General features: G+C 36.3%; 1 protein-coding gene across 1 annotated transcript in view; it reads right to left on the bottom strand.

Annotated features, from left to right (window-relative positions):
• TENM1 (teneurin transmembrane protein 1) overlaps positions 1-15,746 on the bottom strand; it is a 1,173,786-nt gene that overhangs the window by 86,935 nt on the left and 1,071,105 nt on the right. Inside the window, exon 24 of the mRNA XM_077145946.1 lies at positions 1,549-1,703. Coding sequence (XP_077002061.1) covers positions 1,549-1,703 — 155 coding nt within the window. The remainder of the gene's footprint in view (positions 1-1,548; positions 1,704-15,746) is intronic.

Below are 15,746 nucleotides of genomic sequence, written 5' to 3'. Positions count from 1 at the left end.
CCCCCCGCCCCCGCTCCGCCATATAAACCCATTCACACCCTTCCCTATTGCCATACATAATGCTCCTTTTCATTGCCTTCTGCAGTATTCTGCATCATGGAAAATTATGCTGTTCTAGGACTTGATAGCCTGATCCATTTTAGTCTCTAGGCATTTAGTCAGTTTTTCAGGCCTTCCAATTCCCCACTTCATTTTTTAGCTGATTGTATTTGTCCATTTCCTGAACTTGCAAGGTGAGACAAGGACAGAGAAAGAAAGAAGAAACCCCAAATGGGTGCATTTCTAGTGTTTTATAGGGATATATATTTATGAAGGGGGGAAGTGGAACTAAAGCAAGGTTTCTTGGAGATATGCTCATTTTAATTAATCACTATCCTATGTTTTTGGTGGTCTAGAGAATGAAGCAACAGGAATATACTAACTATGGAGCATACCACTGGTAGCCTATCCAATAGCAACCCTTCAGTTCTTGCAAAGGGAATCCTGATTTTGTTTTAAGAATTAGAAAGCAGAATGCTCAGGAAAGGTGGCTCAGTTCCAGGGGGTGAATTATCACTGGTCTGAACAGTAATCATGCCTTCTTTGCCAGTGACTGGTTCAGAAATGGCTAGGTACCTTACTCAATTCTAGCCAATGTGATACCAGAGGAAATCTGTTGAACCTTACTGCTTAAACTGCATTTAGACATGTGTTTTATTAGTTGCAGGCAAAAGCATCCTCTCTGATAAACTGACCGATCCTAAAACTCTCAATCTCGACTTTACTTCCTTTGAAAAAAATATATATTCTATTATTCTACTTGATCAAAGTCACACACTCACATACCTTTTAAAGCTCGAAAGTCCCTTTGAGTATTACTTAGTCCATTCCCCTCATTTTACCTGCTGACCTCTTATGCCGGCAGACTAAGAAGGTTATCAAGGAACTGGAACTGTGCTGTTTGCTCTATAATCTCTCTAAATGTGTAATACTGATTTTGTAGAATCATGGCAAAATCGGAAATTTGGACTCAGATGAGAGCTACAGTGAATGTTCCTGTTTATTCTCACTGGTAAAAAGTTTTACTAAATACATGTAAAACAGATCTCAAAGGGAATATTGCTTTTATTTTAAAACTTCTCAAATATCCTAGAAGTAGCCACTTACAAATACATAAATAACAAGTCATACTCATATACTTATTTTAAAAACTTTCAAAAGAACTTTAGCTGTCATAAATTCTCCAAATTTGAATGGTTTTATTTAAAAATAAAATTGCATACTTTGAAGAATATTCAATAAATGAGATTGGACTGACCCTCTGATTCAAATTTGGGAGGCTTTACATCAATTTTGAGGCCACCTAGCATTATTTCCTTCATAACTTACCATTTTCTCCCAAGTTTTTTTGAGGTGGAAAAAAATAACTTACCTTAAGATAAACTTCTGCTATCTGGTGTTATAACAGCTACACCAGGCTTCTTTTCTACCTAATTTCTTTATTAGAAAATTGTTATCCATTTCCATGATACCAAATGGAGATAATGCTTGAAAGGCAGTGGTGCCTACCTGAGTGATGTCCATTCCTGAGTCACAACTCAGTGGCTGTGTGGAAGTCAGACCATTTGAGCCAATTACAGTTGTGATCACAGCATTCTCATCAATTTTCCGAATCATGGTTCCATCCACAAAGTAAATGAATCCATGTTTATCAACTGTGATGCCTGTTTGGAAAGAGCAAATGAGCATTAGTAGTAAGCCACATTTGCACTAATGTCATATTTTCAAGGAAGTCATATAAATGGAAAGGTATTTTAAAGACATACGGATTCAATTTGCTCAGCACAGACAGGACAGTAATGGCAGAGGTTTGTTCTAACATACATTCACTTTTCTATGCATTGAGAAGAAATGACAGAAAGCAGCATACAGAGATAAAGCCAGGTCTAATAATTTTATTTTGTTGAGTTTTACATTTCTGCCCCCTTGATACTTGCTCGTATCCTCCCTTCAGAGAGAGAAAAAATCCTCCTTGGAATAAAGGAGAAAAGACAGGGGAGGCAGCATATGTTATATTTCTTTTAGGATGATGATACTTAAGCCACTGTTTATTTTCACAGTTGTATTAGGAAATAACTAACTTGGAAAGCATTAAAGTTATTTTCATCAATTCATACTCAGTTAATAAGGAGTTTTCAATAATTCTGATTAATCAGGCTGAGTTTTTTTTCTCTCTGTATTATCTATCAAAAGGGGTTTGGTGAACAAAATTAATGGTGTTACAAAGGGATGATTAACCTTCTAGAAAAAATAAAAGCCAATAAAATTTTCCCAGTAGTTTTTATGTACTGTTAATTATAGCCTGGTTTCTTGGAAAGTATATTATAATAGCAGCTAGAAAACTCAGGTTATAATACTGAATACACCCTATATATGATGTGTGACACTGAGTCATTCATCTCCCCAAATTCCAGTCTTCCCTCTGCTAAAAGAAGGAAAAGATTACTTGCCTTACCTAGGTAAAGTGACCAATTGTCCTGGTTTGCCTGGCATTAAATGGGGAGTGGGGTTTCAGCTTTAAAACATGCTCAGTCCTGGGCAAACCAGGACAAACTGATCACTCTGCACTTAGGTTGTTATAAGTACCACCTGAAAAAATACATTTAAAAAGTATCAGACACGGTTGGTCTCCAGAGTCTTGGAGCAGCAAGAAGAAAAAAAAAAAAAATCATGGAACTATAACCCATACTAAACTTTAAAATCTGTTCTATAACAACTTGTTAAAATGTACCTGGAAATCTATTGCTTTCTGTATATATGCTATATTTCACAATAAAAAATGTAATACTGTCAAAAAAAGTATCAGACACATATAAACATATGGCTCAACTCTTGTTTCAGTGCTTTTAACAGTGCTATTGAAAATAACCACTTTAAAACTAGGCTACATTTTAGTTTTTTCTCATCTCCTCTTTATTCAGACCTGGTGAAACTCCTTGAGTGTATGTCAAAGTTAGGAGGATCTGTGCTAGCAGTCATGTCTGTTAAGCACCTCAAAGTTACCCCTTTTCTGAAGTCATAGTGCTTTCATTATTGATGAATGTTTCTCTCTCTCTCTTGCATGCTCGCGCACACACACATACACAATTATTTTATTTTCCTGGCAAAGGGTGAACCCATGTAGATAGAATTTATGAATCCAATTTAACAAACTGCTTTTAGATGAGCTAATTCGTTGGCATGAGGTTAATGTTCAAACTTGGCGTTATGGTGTACTTTGATTAATCTTGATGTTCCTCATGAAGTATTAATCCTTAACATCTATAAAAGTTACAGATTCATTTTAACTTTCCCGGAAAGCCTGTAAATCCATTTATGTTTTGGTGAAGGAAGAAAACATGTCCAAATAAGAATTCCATGTCAATGTTGCTTTTTTTTTTTTTTTTTTTTTTTTTTTTTAACATGGGCAGGCACCGGGAATTGAACCTAGATCCTCTGGCATGGCAGGCAAGCATTCTTGCCTGCTGAGCCACCGTGGCCTGTCCTCAATGTTGCTTTTATAGGCAAACAGACCTTAAAGGAGGTTTTTAAAAAGACTTTTCAGATTGGGACAGGTCAAATGATGGCATATTGGAGATGATTTTTATTTTCATTTTGTGCTACTTTGAAAGGATGTATGTCCCCCAGGAAAGTCATGTTTTAATCCTAATCCCATTTTGTAAAGGCAGCCATTTCTTCTAATCCCTATTCAGCATTGTATGTTTGAAACTGTAATTAGATCATCTCCCTGAAGATGTGATGCAGTCTGGAGTGGCTGTTAAACTGGATTAGGTGAGGACATGTCTCCACCCATTCGGGTCTTGATTAGTTTCTGAAGTCCTATGAAAGAGGAAACATTTTGGAGAATAAGAGATTCAGCGAGAGCAGAGCAGAATGACATAGCCACGAGAAGCAGAGTCCACCACCCAGTGACCTTTGGAGATGAAGAAGGAAAATGCCTCCCTGGGAGCGTCATGAAACAGGAAGCCAAGAGAAGAAGTTAGCAGATGACACTGTGTTCACCATGTGCCCTTCCAGATGAAAGAGAAACTGTGAACTTCATTGGCCTTCTTGAACCAAGGTATCTTTCACTGGATGGATGCCTTTCATTGGACATTTCTATAGACTTGTTTTAATTGGGACATTTTCTCGGCCTTAGAACTGTAAACTAGCAACTTATTAAATTCCCCTTTTTAAAAGCCATTCCATTTCTGGTATATTGCATTCTGGCAGCTAGCAAACTAGAACCCATTTCCAGAACATTTGGGTTGAAGATGAATCAAATGGAATCTATGTTTTATGCTTTTGTTTATGTTTTGGCAAAATCAATTTCATGGCTGCCTGCAATTTGGTCTAGTTATGAATTAAGATTTGTAGCAAACCTATGGTTTGGGACTACCTTCCATGACCTCTATATTAAATCACTGAGTGTGAAATTTAAAATTTGCCTGTCATAAAAGGATGGCCTTAGGATCAAGGCTTAAATCTGGAGAGAGAAAAGCTGAGAGTAGATATGATTGAAGTGTATGAAATCAAGAATCATTTAACAAACATGTACCAAATGCAACCAGGAGGGGTCTGTGGGGGACAAAAGACAAAAGAATTTGAATACAATGAAACTAAGACTAAGAGGAATACCTTAGAACTTTAGTAAGTTGAGGGTATTAAAAATAAAATGAAGTGTTGATCTAACTAGGAAGTAATAAACTTAGAGGATTAGCTCCCCTGAAAATTGGAGCGGCTTCACAAAAGATATAAAAAAATAGTTTTCCTATAGGAACTAGCATATTTGGGAAGGTCCTTACTTTTCATAACAATTCTGTTTCTTCACTACTATACTCAGACTCATCACAGGATCAATTTTTGGATAATCCTGGACTTTAAGTGTTTTTCCCACCTTTAACATTTTGTGAACTTCTAAACTTTGTGAACTTTTATCCTTCTGTTCATGTGAGCTGAATTCCACAGATAAATACCCTTTGAAATGACCCTGGGCTTATTAAATACTCAGTATTTGCCTTCAGGGCTTCTTTTTCTGGCAGTTTGTAGAATATTCTCCTTTCATATTATCTGTTCAGCAATATTTTAAAATTCATGGCCCAAATTCCAAACATACTCTTTTGCCTTGAACATCTTTAATTAGCTTTGATTAAGATTACACTTATATTTATGTTTGGGGTAGAAAGGGCTTTGAGGGATTATGAGACAAGTGATTTATAAATGCATCTAGACATATTTTTAGGCATATTTTATATGTACTTTTTTTGTTTCTTCCAATTTTCTTTCCTTATCAACCAACTAACAAAAAAACAAATTCTTCAACCAACTGATTTTACGAACTCTCCATTAGTGATGTTCAAGGGTTATTTAATTTTCATTGAGGTAAAAACCAAATTGGAGATCCCAGGCAGGAAAAAGGAAACTAATTTTTTTCCATCAACTCGGGAGATTTTCCCTCCCATAATGAATATTGCTATAACTCAGGGATGGTAATGATGAAGTATGAGCTATTATTGCTTGTTAGACTGAGTGGGAGGAGGTGACACACGCCCAGTATATTTTAAGCTTTAGTCTTGAAGGATGGCATTGCAAGTAATTTCAGATCACATAAAACCATCTGGGGCTAGCATGATCTGAGCTTCAATTTATTTTCATGTCTTGATATTGCTGTATCCAGATCTCCAAAATTTGGTATTCAATGTTGTGGGCATAATTCGTTTCAATGGTCCTGTCAACAATTTGCTTACTAACAGCATTTTCATTAACACTTAAAACAGAATTGAAGGCACAGTCTTTTTAAGAAAGGATTTAAACTGAATTAAGAAAGTCACTTACAGGGTTTTAAATTTTGAGCAGTATTCAATTTTAAAGCAAGCAAAAATATATAGATCTCTGATGTGACTCTGGGGTTAGGCAATTATGCAGAGTGAGTGGGGGTTGGAGGTGGGAAGAACGATGCAAGACAGCTTGAGTTCCTACATCCCTGAACTCTAGCAAGGAAAACTTTGGGCTCAGACCCTCAGGCAGGATATTTAGCTTGGAGCACATTTTTACATTTGTGAGAAAATAAATAATCCTTGTAAATCAGTGCATATAATGAAGGCACTAACAGATCATAACATGGAAGTGTGAATGGTGCTGTCTTCATTCATCATCATTAAACCATAACAAGCTCTTTCTGTGGAGAGACCTACTCACAAATAAAGAGCATCTTGTAAAAAAATTATCACAATGTTTCACGCAAAGTAGGTGATATTATATAATATCTGATCTGCAGACTCTTTTCTCCAGGGAGCACAGCTCTGTATGAAACAGTTGCAAATTACAGGCAAGTTTTTTTTTTTATTTCTTTGTTGTCTTATTATCCTCTAAAGAATAAATAGTATAATTCTTAAGTAGACAAGTTGGGACAGCCTGAATAATTACTAATAAATTTACCACCTGTTGAGGAAGAGGACACTACTGATCAATACTGAAAGAGCAGGGGCATCCTGATGTGATCCCTGTGAGTCCAGGTGTCGAGGTTAATAGCTTGGAAATAGTTGCTAAAATCCCAAATTAGATAACAACATAAATCAGGCATTTTTTTTCTTTGCTGTGCACAATGCCAATGTCAAATGTGCTAGCAGAAGGCATCTCTGTACTTAATTTTTTTTTAATTACAGCTGTGAGACTACCTACATTTTTTTACTATTTCTATATTACAAATGAATCCTTTTTCCGCATATAAGCTTTGGAAAGCAGTCATAAAATTCTCTTCTTCTACAGCCTTCATAACTAGAAAACTCAAATACTGGATACTTTTCCTACTGCAACCTGCTCTTTAATTTTATGAGACAGAGATAAATAGTTAAAACCAACTTTCAGGGAATGTCTGAAACTCAATATGCTCAGTCTCCAATTAAGAATGTTGAATTGTGTAACTGATATTCATCAGTTGATCCTAAAGTGCATTTTAAATCAAAGAAAGATTAAAATATTTTTCTTTGTTTGTATGCACTTCAATTCTCTGAAAACTAGTATCATTTGTGTGGTCTATATAGGAACTCTACACTAGGCAGAAAAGTCAATTCTCCAACTGATCCAACTACTGTCCACTTAATTATCCGGTAGGATCAGAAGAGGCTATGTTACTTCTGCCAATAAGCCTGTTAGGTTCCCTTGCTAAGTAGCCACTAGAACTTGAAGGGATTACAAATGTCTGTGTGTCCCTAAAGGAGAAGAACTATTGGCTGGAAGGAGGCAAATGTCAAAGACCAGTTGTAGATGATTTCACAGTTTGGTTAGCAATGAGAACAGAATTTCTCCAAAAGTAGAATCTACTAAACTCACGCTAATGTCATATGATTAGCCAATAGTGTGAGTTATTTAATCAGATATTTTTAATTTGTTTAATAAAAAGTTACAGTATATTTCAAACAGGAAAGGTTAGTTTTCAAAGAATTTAAATACAAATTTAAAATGATAAGCATTCAAACTTACATTCTATTAACTGGAATATCTTCCTTCTTCGATGACTCAGATGGTACATTAAACATTTCAGAGTCATCAGAATAAACCATAGATTTCTGAGCTAATTTACTAAGAATTCTATTTGAAAGACAGATAAGACCAGTTTTTAGCATTTCTCTTCTCTTTAGCACCTTCTGATCCTTTTAAACCTTTGGCCCTCAAGTCAAGGCAATGTGAATGAACAGCTCTCCTACCACCAAAACCCACTATTTTTCTTAAAGCTTAATGGGGAAGCTGTTTTGCCCCCCCATTTATTAATTTATTCAACATTTATTTTGTACCAATTATGTGTCAGGCAGGGTGCTAGGACATGGAAGTACAACAGAGTATGAAAAAGACAGGCACCTGCCTTTGAGGAGCTCAGAAGCTGATAAGAAGATGTCAAATAAAACAGCCGTTTACAATGCCAAGAGATAAGCACCAATTTGAGGCAAGTACAGCATAGCATGTCTGGGGAGAAGCCTTGGGAAATAGGCAGGTGAAATAAAGGTCATGGTAGTCTCTCAGACTAAGTGATATATAAGCTGAAATTCAAAGGACAATCTAAAGGACAATGTTGAATTTCTGATGAGCCTGGTGTGAAATCCATGTAAGCACCATAGAAACCCCCTGAAGGATGAATAATATTATTTAATTATCACTATTTCCATTAACTGAAGATGCTATGTTTTTCAGGCACTGTGCTGACTTCTTTATGAACATTTTCTCATTTATCTTCATAAGGACATTGTGGAGTAGGTATTGTTAATGCTATGGTTCAGATGAGGACATAGAGGTATAGAGATACCGAGTGACTAACTCAAGGTTACATGACTAGAAAATGTTAGGTTCAGTTTAGGTTTGTCTGAGTTCAATGTCGATATGTTTAACCACTAAACCACATACATAAATGAGGCTGTCAATCACTTTACCACAGACTGGCTTCAAAAGGTTCAGAAACCCCATGAAATTATCAGAAAAATATTTTGTGTATGCATGCTTTCATGGGAAAAGGGTCTATTGTTTTTGTTAGATGGACAAAGGGACTCAAGTCCCCTCCCCCCAAATTAAGAATTCTTACATTCCTGTAAATCTTTTGGACATCTTCATGATTATTTTTCAATAATATTCTGTGGCTTTGTCCCTACAAATTTGGTGAGTTTGGTGAAAGTACTCAGAGTTTCTGTAGGGTGGAAGTTTGGTAACTTGACTATTATAGTATGAACTACCACATAAAAAGGAAGCCCCAAGAACAAGGATAATAAACTCAAATGCCTTCAGGGGCCAGGTAAGTGACATAAGTGGGTAAGGTAGGCCAGGTGTTGACTGTATAAGCTCTAGGGGAAACCAAGGTTAACTAAAGAGCATGTTCCACCTAAATGCATTCAAAATCTATTAAAAAATATAAAGAGACAGTGTGGGTCAAACAAATTACATTGAGTTGTCAGACCCTTATGTTGTCAGTTTATGATGCTGGCTAGAAGGCGATTAGGAGGGATATACGTTCAGGAAAGAGGCTGCTGTAATCAGGGAGGATCCATGAACTAAATAATTCTAAGTAACCAATTTAGCACAGCCATTAAAAGTTATGTCTTCGTATAAGCACTGTGAAACCAAAGACAACCAAATCTAGTTCTTGTTATTCTCATCACTGGCAAATTAAATACCTGTATGGATGATGAATCAATACTTCCTATGAATGTAGTTTCTTTTGTTCCCACCAAGACCAAAGCTTAGAATTTGCGATAAATTCATCAAATTTGGTCAAAGAAAACCAGAAAAGTAGGTGTTCCAAGAGGAACTCAACTTTGCTCTTGTCCTTCTCTTCCTCCTTCTCCCTTCAGTAAGCCCTCTCCAGTTTACACGGCAGAGGCAATGCCGTGTGTTCAGGCAATCAGATTTCTTTTTCCTTCTGAGAATAGAACTAGATTACTTTTCCCTACCTCCCTTGCAGCTAGCTGTGGGCAGAAGAGATGTATGCCACGTCTAGGCCCCTAATAAAACCTCTGTTGAATTCATCCATGAACTGCTTCCTTTCCCTGTAGATTGGCTGGATGCGAAGTGGAGGACTCCAAGGTCCTAAGGGTTGGAGGGGCCATTAGAGAGAAGGGCCCAGAATCAATCCTCCTCCCCCTCCAATCCATATTTGATTACGATTTGAGCAAGAAAGAAGCTGTTATTTTAGTAAACCATCGAAATTTTTCGTTTGTTTTTATTTATAGTTGTTAGTTTGGCCTGACTATTGCTTTCACTAACCGAAAAGCTGTTCATCTTTCAAGGCTTGTACAAGCTGTTTCTCTACCAAGAATTCTTTCAGACAACTCCAGTTTAGAAGCTATTCTCTTACGTGAATTCTCCCATCATGCTGTGTTCATGCAATAAGCTCCTTAAGGGTAAGAATTTGATTTTATGCTTTACTTTTATGTCTCAACTAATTCAGGAGCACTAGGCAAAAATGTTCAATCAATCTTTGCTGAAGATAATTTCCATGCATTTATATTGAAGTATGTATAACTTGAATTAAATAAAGCATGCCATGAGGTCTACAATTGCATTATTTCTCTTCAAATGCATATAGAAAGTAAGTAAATTATATCATTTCTCTAAAGATCTTTAACTTAAGTTTAGTTCCTTATCAATTAGAGATGACTGGAGTATGGGGAGAAAAGGAGTTGACAACAAAGAACAAATAGAGTAAGAACCTGGGAATTAACACATGGATCAGCTTAACTGTAAATGAATTTGATTCATGTAGATAAATATGCTGAATAGCTGAGTGTCCCCCCAAATCTACTTGGCTCTGTTAACACAGTGCTGTGTTGTGATCTTTTCAAACCTTATGATGTTCCCTTGTGGGGAAACAGACGTGACGCAAGATTTTGCCTTAATCTGCTTCACTGTTTGCCACATAAAAGAAATCCAAGAGAGCACTGGCTCTAGGGTCAGATCAGGAGATCTGAGTTTTAGGCTGATTTCTGTTACTAGCTGTAGGATTTGAGAAAAGCATTTAACCACTAAGTGTCTTATATCCTGACCCATACCCTGCCTACCAGGCAAGCTAAAATGGTGTGATGCTCACAAGGGTCAATGAAGCAAAAGTACTTTGAAGGGGATAAAGTACTATGGCGGTGCTAAATAATGTCCTAATTGCACAGTCATTGCTGTAATTCTTTCCGAAAGTGCCTTTTCTAAGGCTAGAATTATAGACAAAGATTTCCATATGGACCCTACATTAACATTTTAAGCATTTCTACATTGGACAGACTTAATATAAGATTTAAGTCTTTAAAGTATTCTGTAATCCTTGTCAGTAGCAGAGTGCCTTATATTAAATTCACCATAGAGACAAGGCAGTGGTTGACGATAGTTTTGTTAACCTGGAGAAAATACTGCGCTATTGAACTATTGGTGTAAAAGCCTTCAAGCTTTTACAAGACAGTGAAAATTTTCATACAGAGAATCTTATAAAGGAAGCTCTATGCTGTGCAACTGGCAGAGGAAGACCCTGGATAGGATTTCTCAATATTTAGCAGTGACGTGTGTGTGTGTGTGTGTGTGTGTGTGTTAAGAGAGACAAGGTGGAAATAGAAGCTTGCAGTTCAAGTTAAAATGCTCATCTCTTGTTTTATTTTTGTGCCAGAGTTCTTGCTCAAAAGATGCCTACAGGCTGAGATTTAAGGGGATTTGGTACAAATGGGTTAAAATAAATGAGGTTTACCAAATCCAATCTGAATATTTTGTATCGTCTCTTAAAAAATTCCTCAAACATCAAACAACTATACCTGGAATGCTATTCAGAAACTTTTAGAAGAAATAGCTCTGTCATCCTAGGGAAACAAACAGCCTTACAAGAACGAGGAAGGAATGTTCATTTATTGTCCATGGACCAGCAAAAAACTAATTTCAGTTATTACACTCTAGGGAAGATGAGTCTTTCTCAAGGTATGTGAATGACCAAGAGGTTCTAATAAAAAAAGCAAACTAAGTAAAATACCTTGACCTGAATACACAGTAAAAACAGGATCTTGGTAGCTAAACTGGGCAGTGTGTACTATTCACAAAAGTGGCCTAAGTCAAGAATTAAAATTTCTTTAGGTTAATTATTTGCATGTAGTACCTATTCAAAAAAAAAAATTCGAAATCCCATTTAAGAGGTTAATTCTAGAAGAGAAGTTCACAAAATCAGAAGTCATAGTCAGTCATTTGCCAAAGGTAAGGCAGGGTAATGAGCGCTGCTTGAAATACAATTTTTAAACCTGTTAAATGGAACTTTGGAACATGTAGGAGGACCAATTTGGGTTCAATCAGGAATATATGAATGCAATGGCACACACATACACAAATATGACAGTTGAATAAAAGAAACAACTCCTTTGACTATTTTTTCTTTTCCATGTTCTGGCCTACAAATTTGACAATCTGTGGGCACAAAAAGGTTACATTGAAAGGTATTGCTAAAATTGGAACGCCTTGTTCAAAGGGGGCTGGTGATTTACCCAGCCTTGTCTTGATTGAACTTGGGGTTTCCAAGGCCATTTCCTCATCTTTATTTCTAAATTAAATCACCCAGACATGTTCATGAGAGACATACTGAGGAAGAGGAAAAAGTATGGGGATAAGGGTAGAAGCTAGGTGATTCAGTTGCAAGAATGACATAATCTCTTCAGTCCTCAGTTTTTTACATTTGTCAAATGAGAAAAATAAAAGCTGAGCTGCCATGTCAGTAGATTACTGTAAAGACCAAGTAAAATAATATATATTTTGCCTGTGAAATAATTCTGAAAGGTTAACACAAGTGGCATAAATGTTTATTTGTGTTTCTCATTAACTGTTAGTTTCCCAGCATCATGCTATGATTTATCTTTTACCTTTCTACTTGGTTCAGAATGGCTTGATTTAGATGTGAAACACAGAGAAAATCAAAGGAACTTGTGGTAGGTTGAATTTTGTACCTCGGGAGGAAAAACATATTCTTAATGTTAATTCCACTCTTGTGCGTGTGAATCTATTGTAAATAGGACATTCTGAAGATGCTATTTTTAGATAAGGTGCAGCTAATTGACTCAGGATGAGTCTTAATCCAATTACTGGACACCTTTTAGAAAGAAAGCCACCTGGAGAAGTTGGAAGTAGGAAGTCAGTGGAAAGAGAAAGGAGAGGGCATCACCATGTGATGGGAAAGCTGAAGAACCCAAGAACCCAAGTATTACCAGATAGCCAAAACGTTACTGACCCGGGAGGAAGCAAGTCCTTCAGCCCCTAAAACCATGAGCCAATAAATTACCTTTGTTTAAGCCAACCTAGTGTGGTATTTGTCAGGGAAGCCTGAAAACTAAGATAGGACTCTGTGTGTAATCTGGTCAGCATCTCTTCTGTCTGGGCATCCCATGTTAATGGTGATGATAAATCTATGTAGAATCTTGTGTTACTCCTCCAGCCAAACTGTTCTGTATGTTTGGTTCTGAAATACACCATTAACTTACCCATCACAGTAAGTTCCCTGTGCCTGGAATGGCCTTTCTTTACCCAAGTCTACAGATCTTACTCATCTTTCAAGACAGAGGACCAGACTGGCCTCACTAAGTATGATATATAAACTGACCCAAATTCTTGCAAATATCCTGATGCAGGTATTTCCTTATCAATCTTATCAAATAATTTCGTTGTTTTGTCTGATAGTAGAAATCTTCTGAGCTTATTAGAAGAGATATAGAATACTAATCCAAGTGGGTAGGAATGAGGACCACAACAGTATAAGTTGCATATCTAAAGCCTGAACTATAACTAAGAGCATAAGAGGTTTTTACTAGACTCACAGAAAGCATTGAACATACTGAGTCAGGGCCATTTTAACAAATCCATTTTAGGACTACCCAAATCTTACAGAAAGAACGGAGTCATTCATTTCCCATTTAGAGTCCCTTTTTATTCCCCATTGCCCTGCCTTCTTTCCATTGTCTCAGTTTTTGATCTCTTGTTTCTGTTGGGCTTCACTTACCCTAAACTATCAGATTAGAATTCAGTTTCATTTCTTTTTAGCCTTATGTATAGCCCTTTATTAGATTTCTGTCCTTTTCTATATATGTTCTTCCTCCTGCTTATTCTCATCCATTCTCTCCAAATTCCCATCAATTCTCCATTTTCTGAACCCCTGTAGTGTTTACAGTTTATGTTGCACACTCTAACAGAGCAATTTGAGCAATAAAAAAACAGAGTAATTGATAACAGCCAGTGAGGAGGTAAAAAAAAAAAAGAAAACTGAGGTATGTGAAAATATTATCAGATAACATTTCTGCAACTGAAGTGGTTCACTGTCAACAGTTCAAACATCTCCAGAATTTCCAGGTATTAGCAAGATACAATTTTAGGGGCAATTCATAAGACAGTAGTTTTGGTCACGTTTTAAATGACTAACACTTTTAAAATATTCAAATAGATTATTTGAATATATAGTCATGCTGTTATAACTGTACAAGATAAACTTGGGAAATAAAATACAATTACAATAGTGTCAAGCATTAGTAAAATAATAAGACAAAAACAAAGCTTTTGTACATATATATCACATTTTGTTTATCCATTCATCAGTTGATGGACAATTGAGTTGCTTATTATGCAGTTGTAAAAAGGAATGAAGTTCTGATACACCCAACAACATGGATAAACTTTGTGGACATCATGTTGAGTGAGATAAATAAGACACAAAAGGACAAATAATGAATTATCTCACTGATACGAAATAATTAGAATAAGCAAAATCAAAGAGTCAGAATCTAGAACATGGGTTACCAGGGGACAGGGTGGGGATAAGGAATAGGAAGTTAAGGCTTAAAATGTACAGGGTTCTTATTTGGAGACAGAAACATTTTGATAATAGACAGTGGTGATGTTGGCACAACATTGTGAATGTAATTAACAGCACTGAAATACATATATCTGAATGTGGCTAAAAAGGGGAACTGTTAGGTTGTATATATGTTAACAGAATAAAAAATAATCCATGGAAATGCACTACACACATATTGAACCCCCAGTTAAACCATGGACTATGGTTAATGACAATTATAAAAATGTGCTATCATCAGTTGTAAGAAATGCTATACCAATATGAGGTGTTAATGATAGGGTAGTATATAAGACTCCTGCATTTTACCTACGATTGTTCTGTAAACCCCTAACTTCTCTAATAAAAAAAATGATTTCAAAATAAAAGACCAAGTCTTTTGAGGGGGCTATGTGTTGATCTGTGACTTCTCAAAAATGTCAAACCTAACAGACCAAAATCAGAAGATTTATAAGGAGTTGTTTCTCAGTATACTCTCTCCAGAAGTGTTCCCAGTTTTACCATTCTTGGAAAAGGATGAAAGCTCCTTTTGAGGAACTTCAAGTCCTAAAGCAGGGGAAGCAGTTTTGCCTGCAGTTCTGATTTTACTTTGTTCAAGAGAACACAGAGAAAATATTATGGAAACCAAAGTAGGTAGTCTTAGAAGAAGCTATTCTGTGGGTTTTGGCTTGGGGAGGGACAAAGATGACCTAATAAGCTATTACTATGGCTTCAATTTCCTTAGGTTAGAGGCGCTTTCCAAAATGAGAAATAATTCTTACCCATTAAGGGAAATTACTGCTGTAATAAGCTTCCTTTCCAGAGTAAAGGATAAAATGGGGTATCTATCAACCTTCCTTTTCCTGAAAACTTATTACACAGTCTAATGACTTTTTGAAAATGAAAATGAAATAGCTAGTAAATGAAAATGGAAGAAAAACAGAGCAAATAATATGGGGTCTTCTGGCTAGGCTTTGGTATTTTGGGCTTGAAGATAACCTCAAGGTTGAATTAGTAAGCCTTTGATTACTCTGGGAAAAAACATTAAAAGGGTCAGAACTCACTCCCAAGAAAACAGTGACTTTCTTTGTTCAACAATAAAGCTGACTTACTATATTGAAGCTCTTTCAAGAAGTTTACTGTCATCCACTTAGGAAACTCCACATTAAGCAAATACAGGGGGCACAGGTGAGCTTCGTGCTAATAGAAGAGTCTCTAATCTAATCAGTTCAGAAAATCATGGATTAATGCTGGCATGGCAGTGGGCCTTGAGGACCCCACTCTATGGCCAAAGCTGGTATGTGTCTGATTTGTTGGAACCTATGCTTTACACATTGTTAAATATTTTCACTATCATCTCTGTATGAGCAAACGTATCATTAAAAAAGATCATTTTAAAAAATGGAGTTGCCAG

Source organism: Tamandua tetradactyla, chromosome X, assembly GCF_023851605.1.
Source record: "Tamandua tetradactyla isolate mTamTet1 chromosome X, mTamTet1.pri, whole genome shotgun sequence".
In the NCBI taxonomy this organism is placed as follows: Eukaryota; Metazoa; Chordata; class Mammalia; order Pilosa; family Myrmecophagidae; genus Tamandua; species Tamandua tetradactyla.
The sequence above is the reverse complement of the archived record's forward strand: the minus strand, read 5'-3'. Positions and strand labels throughout refer to the sequence as shown.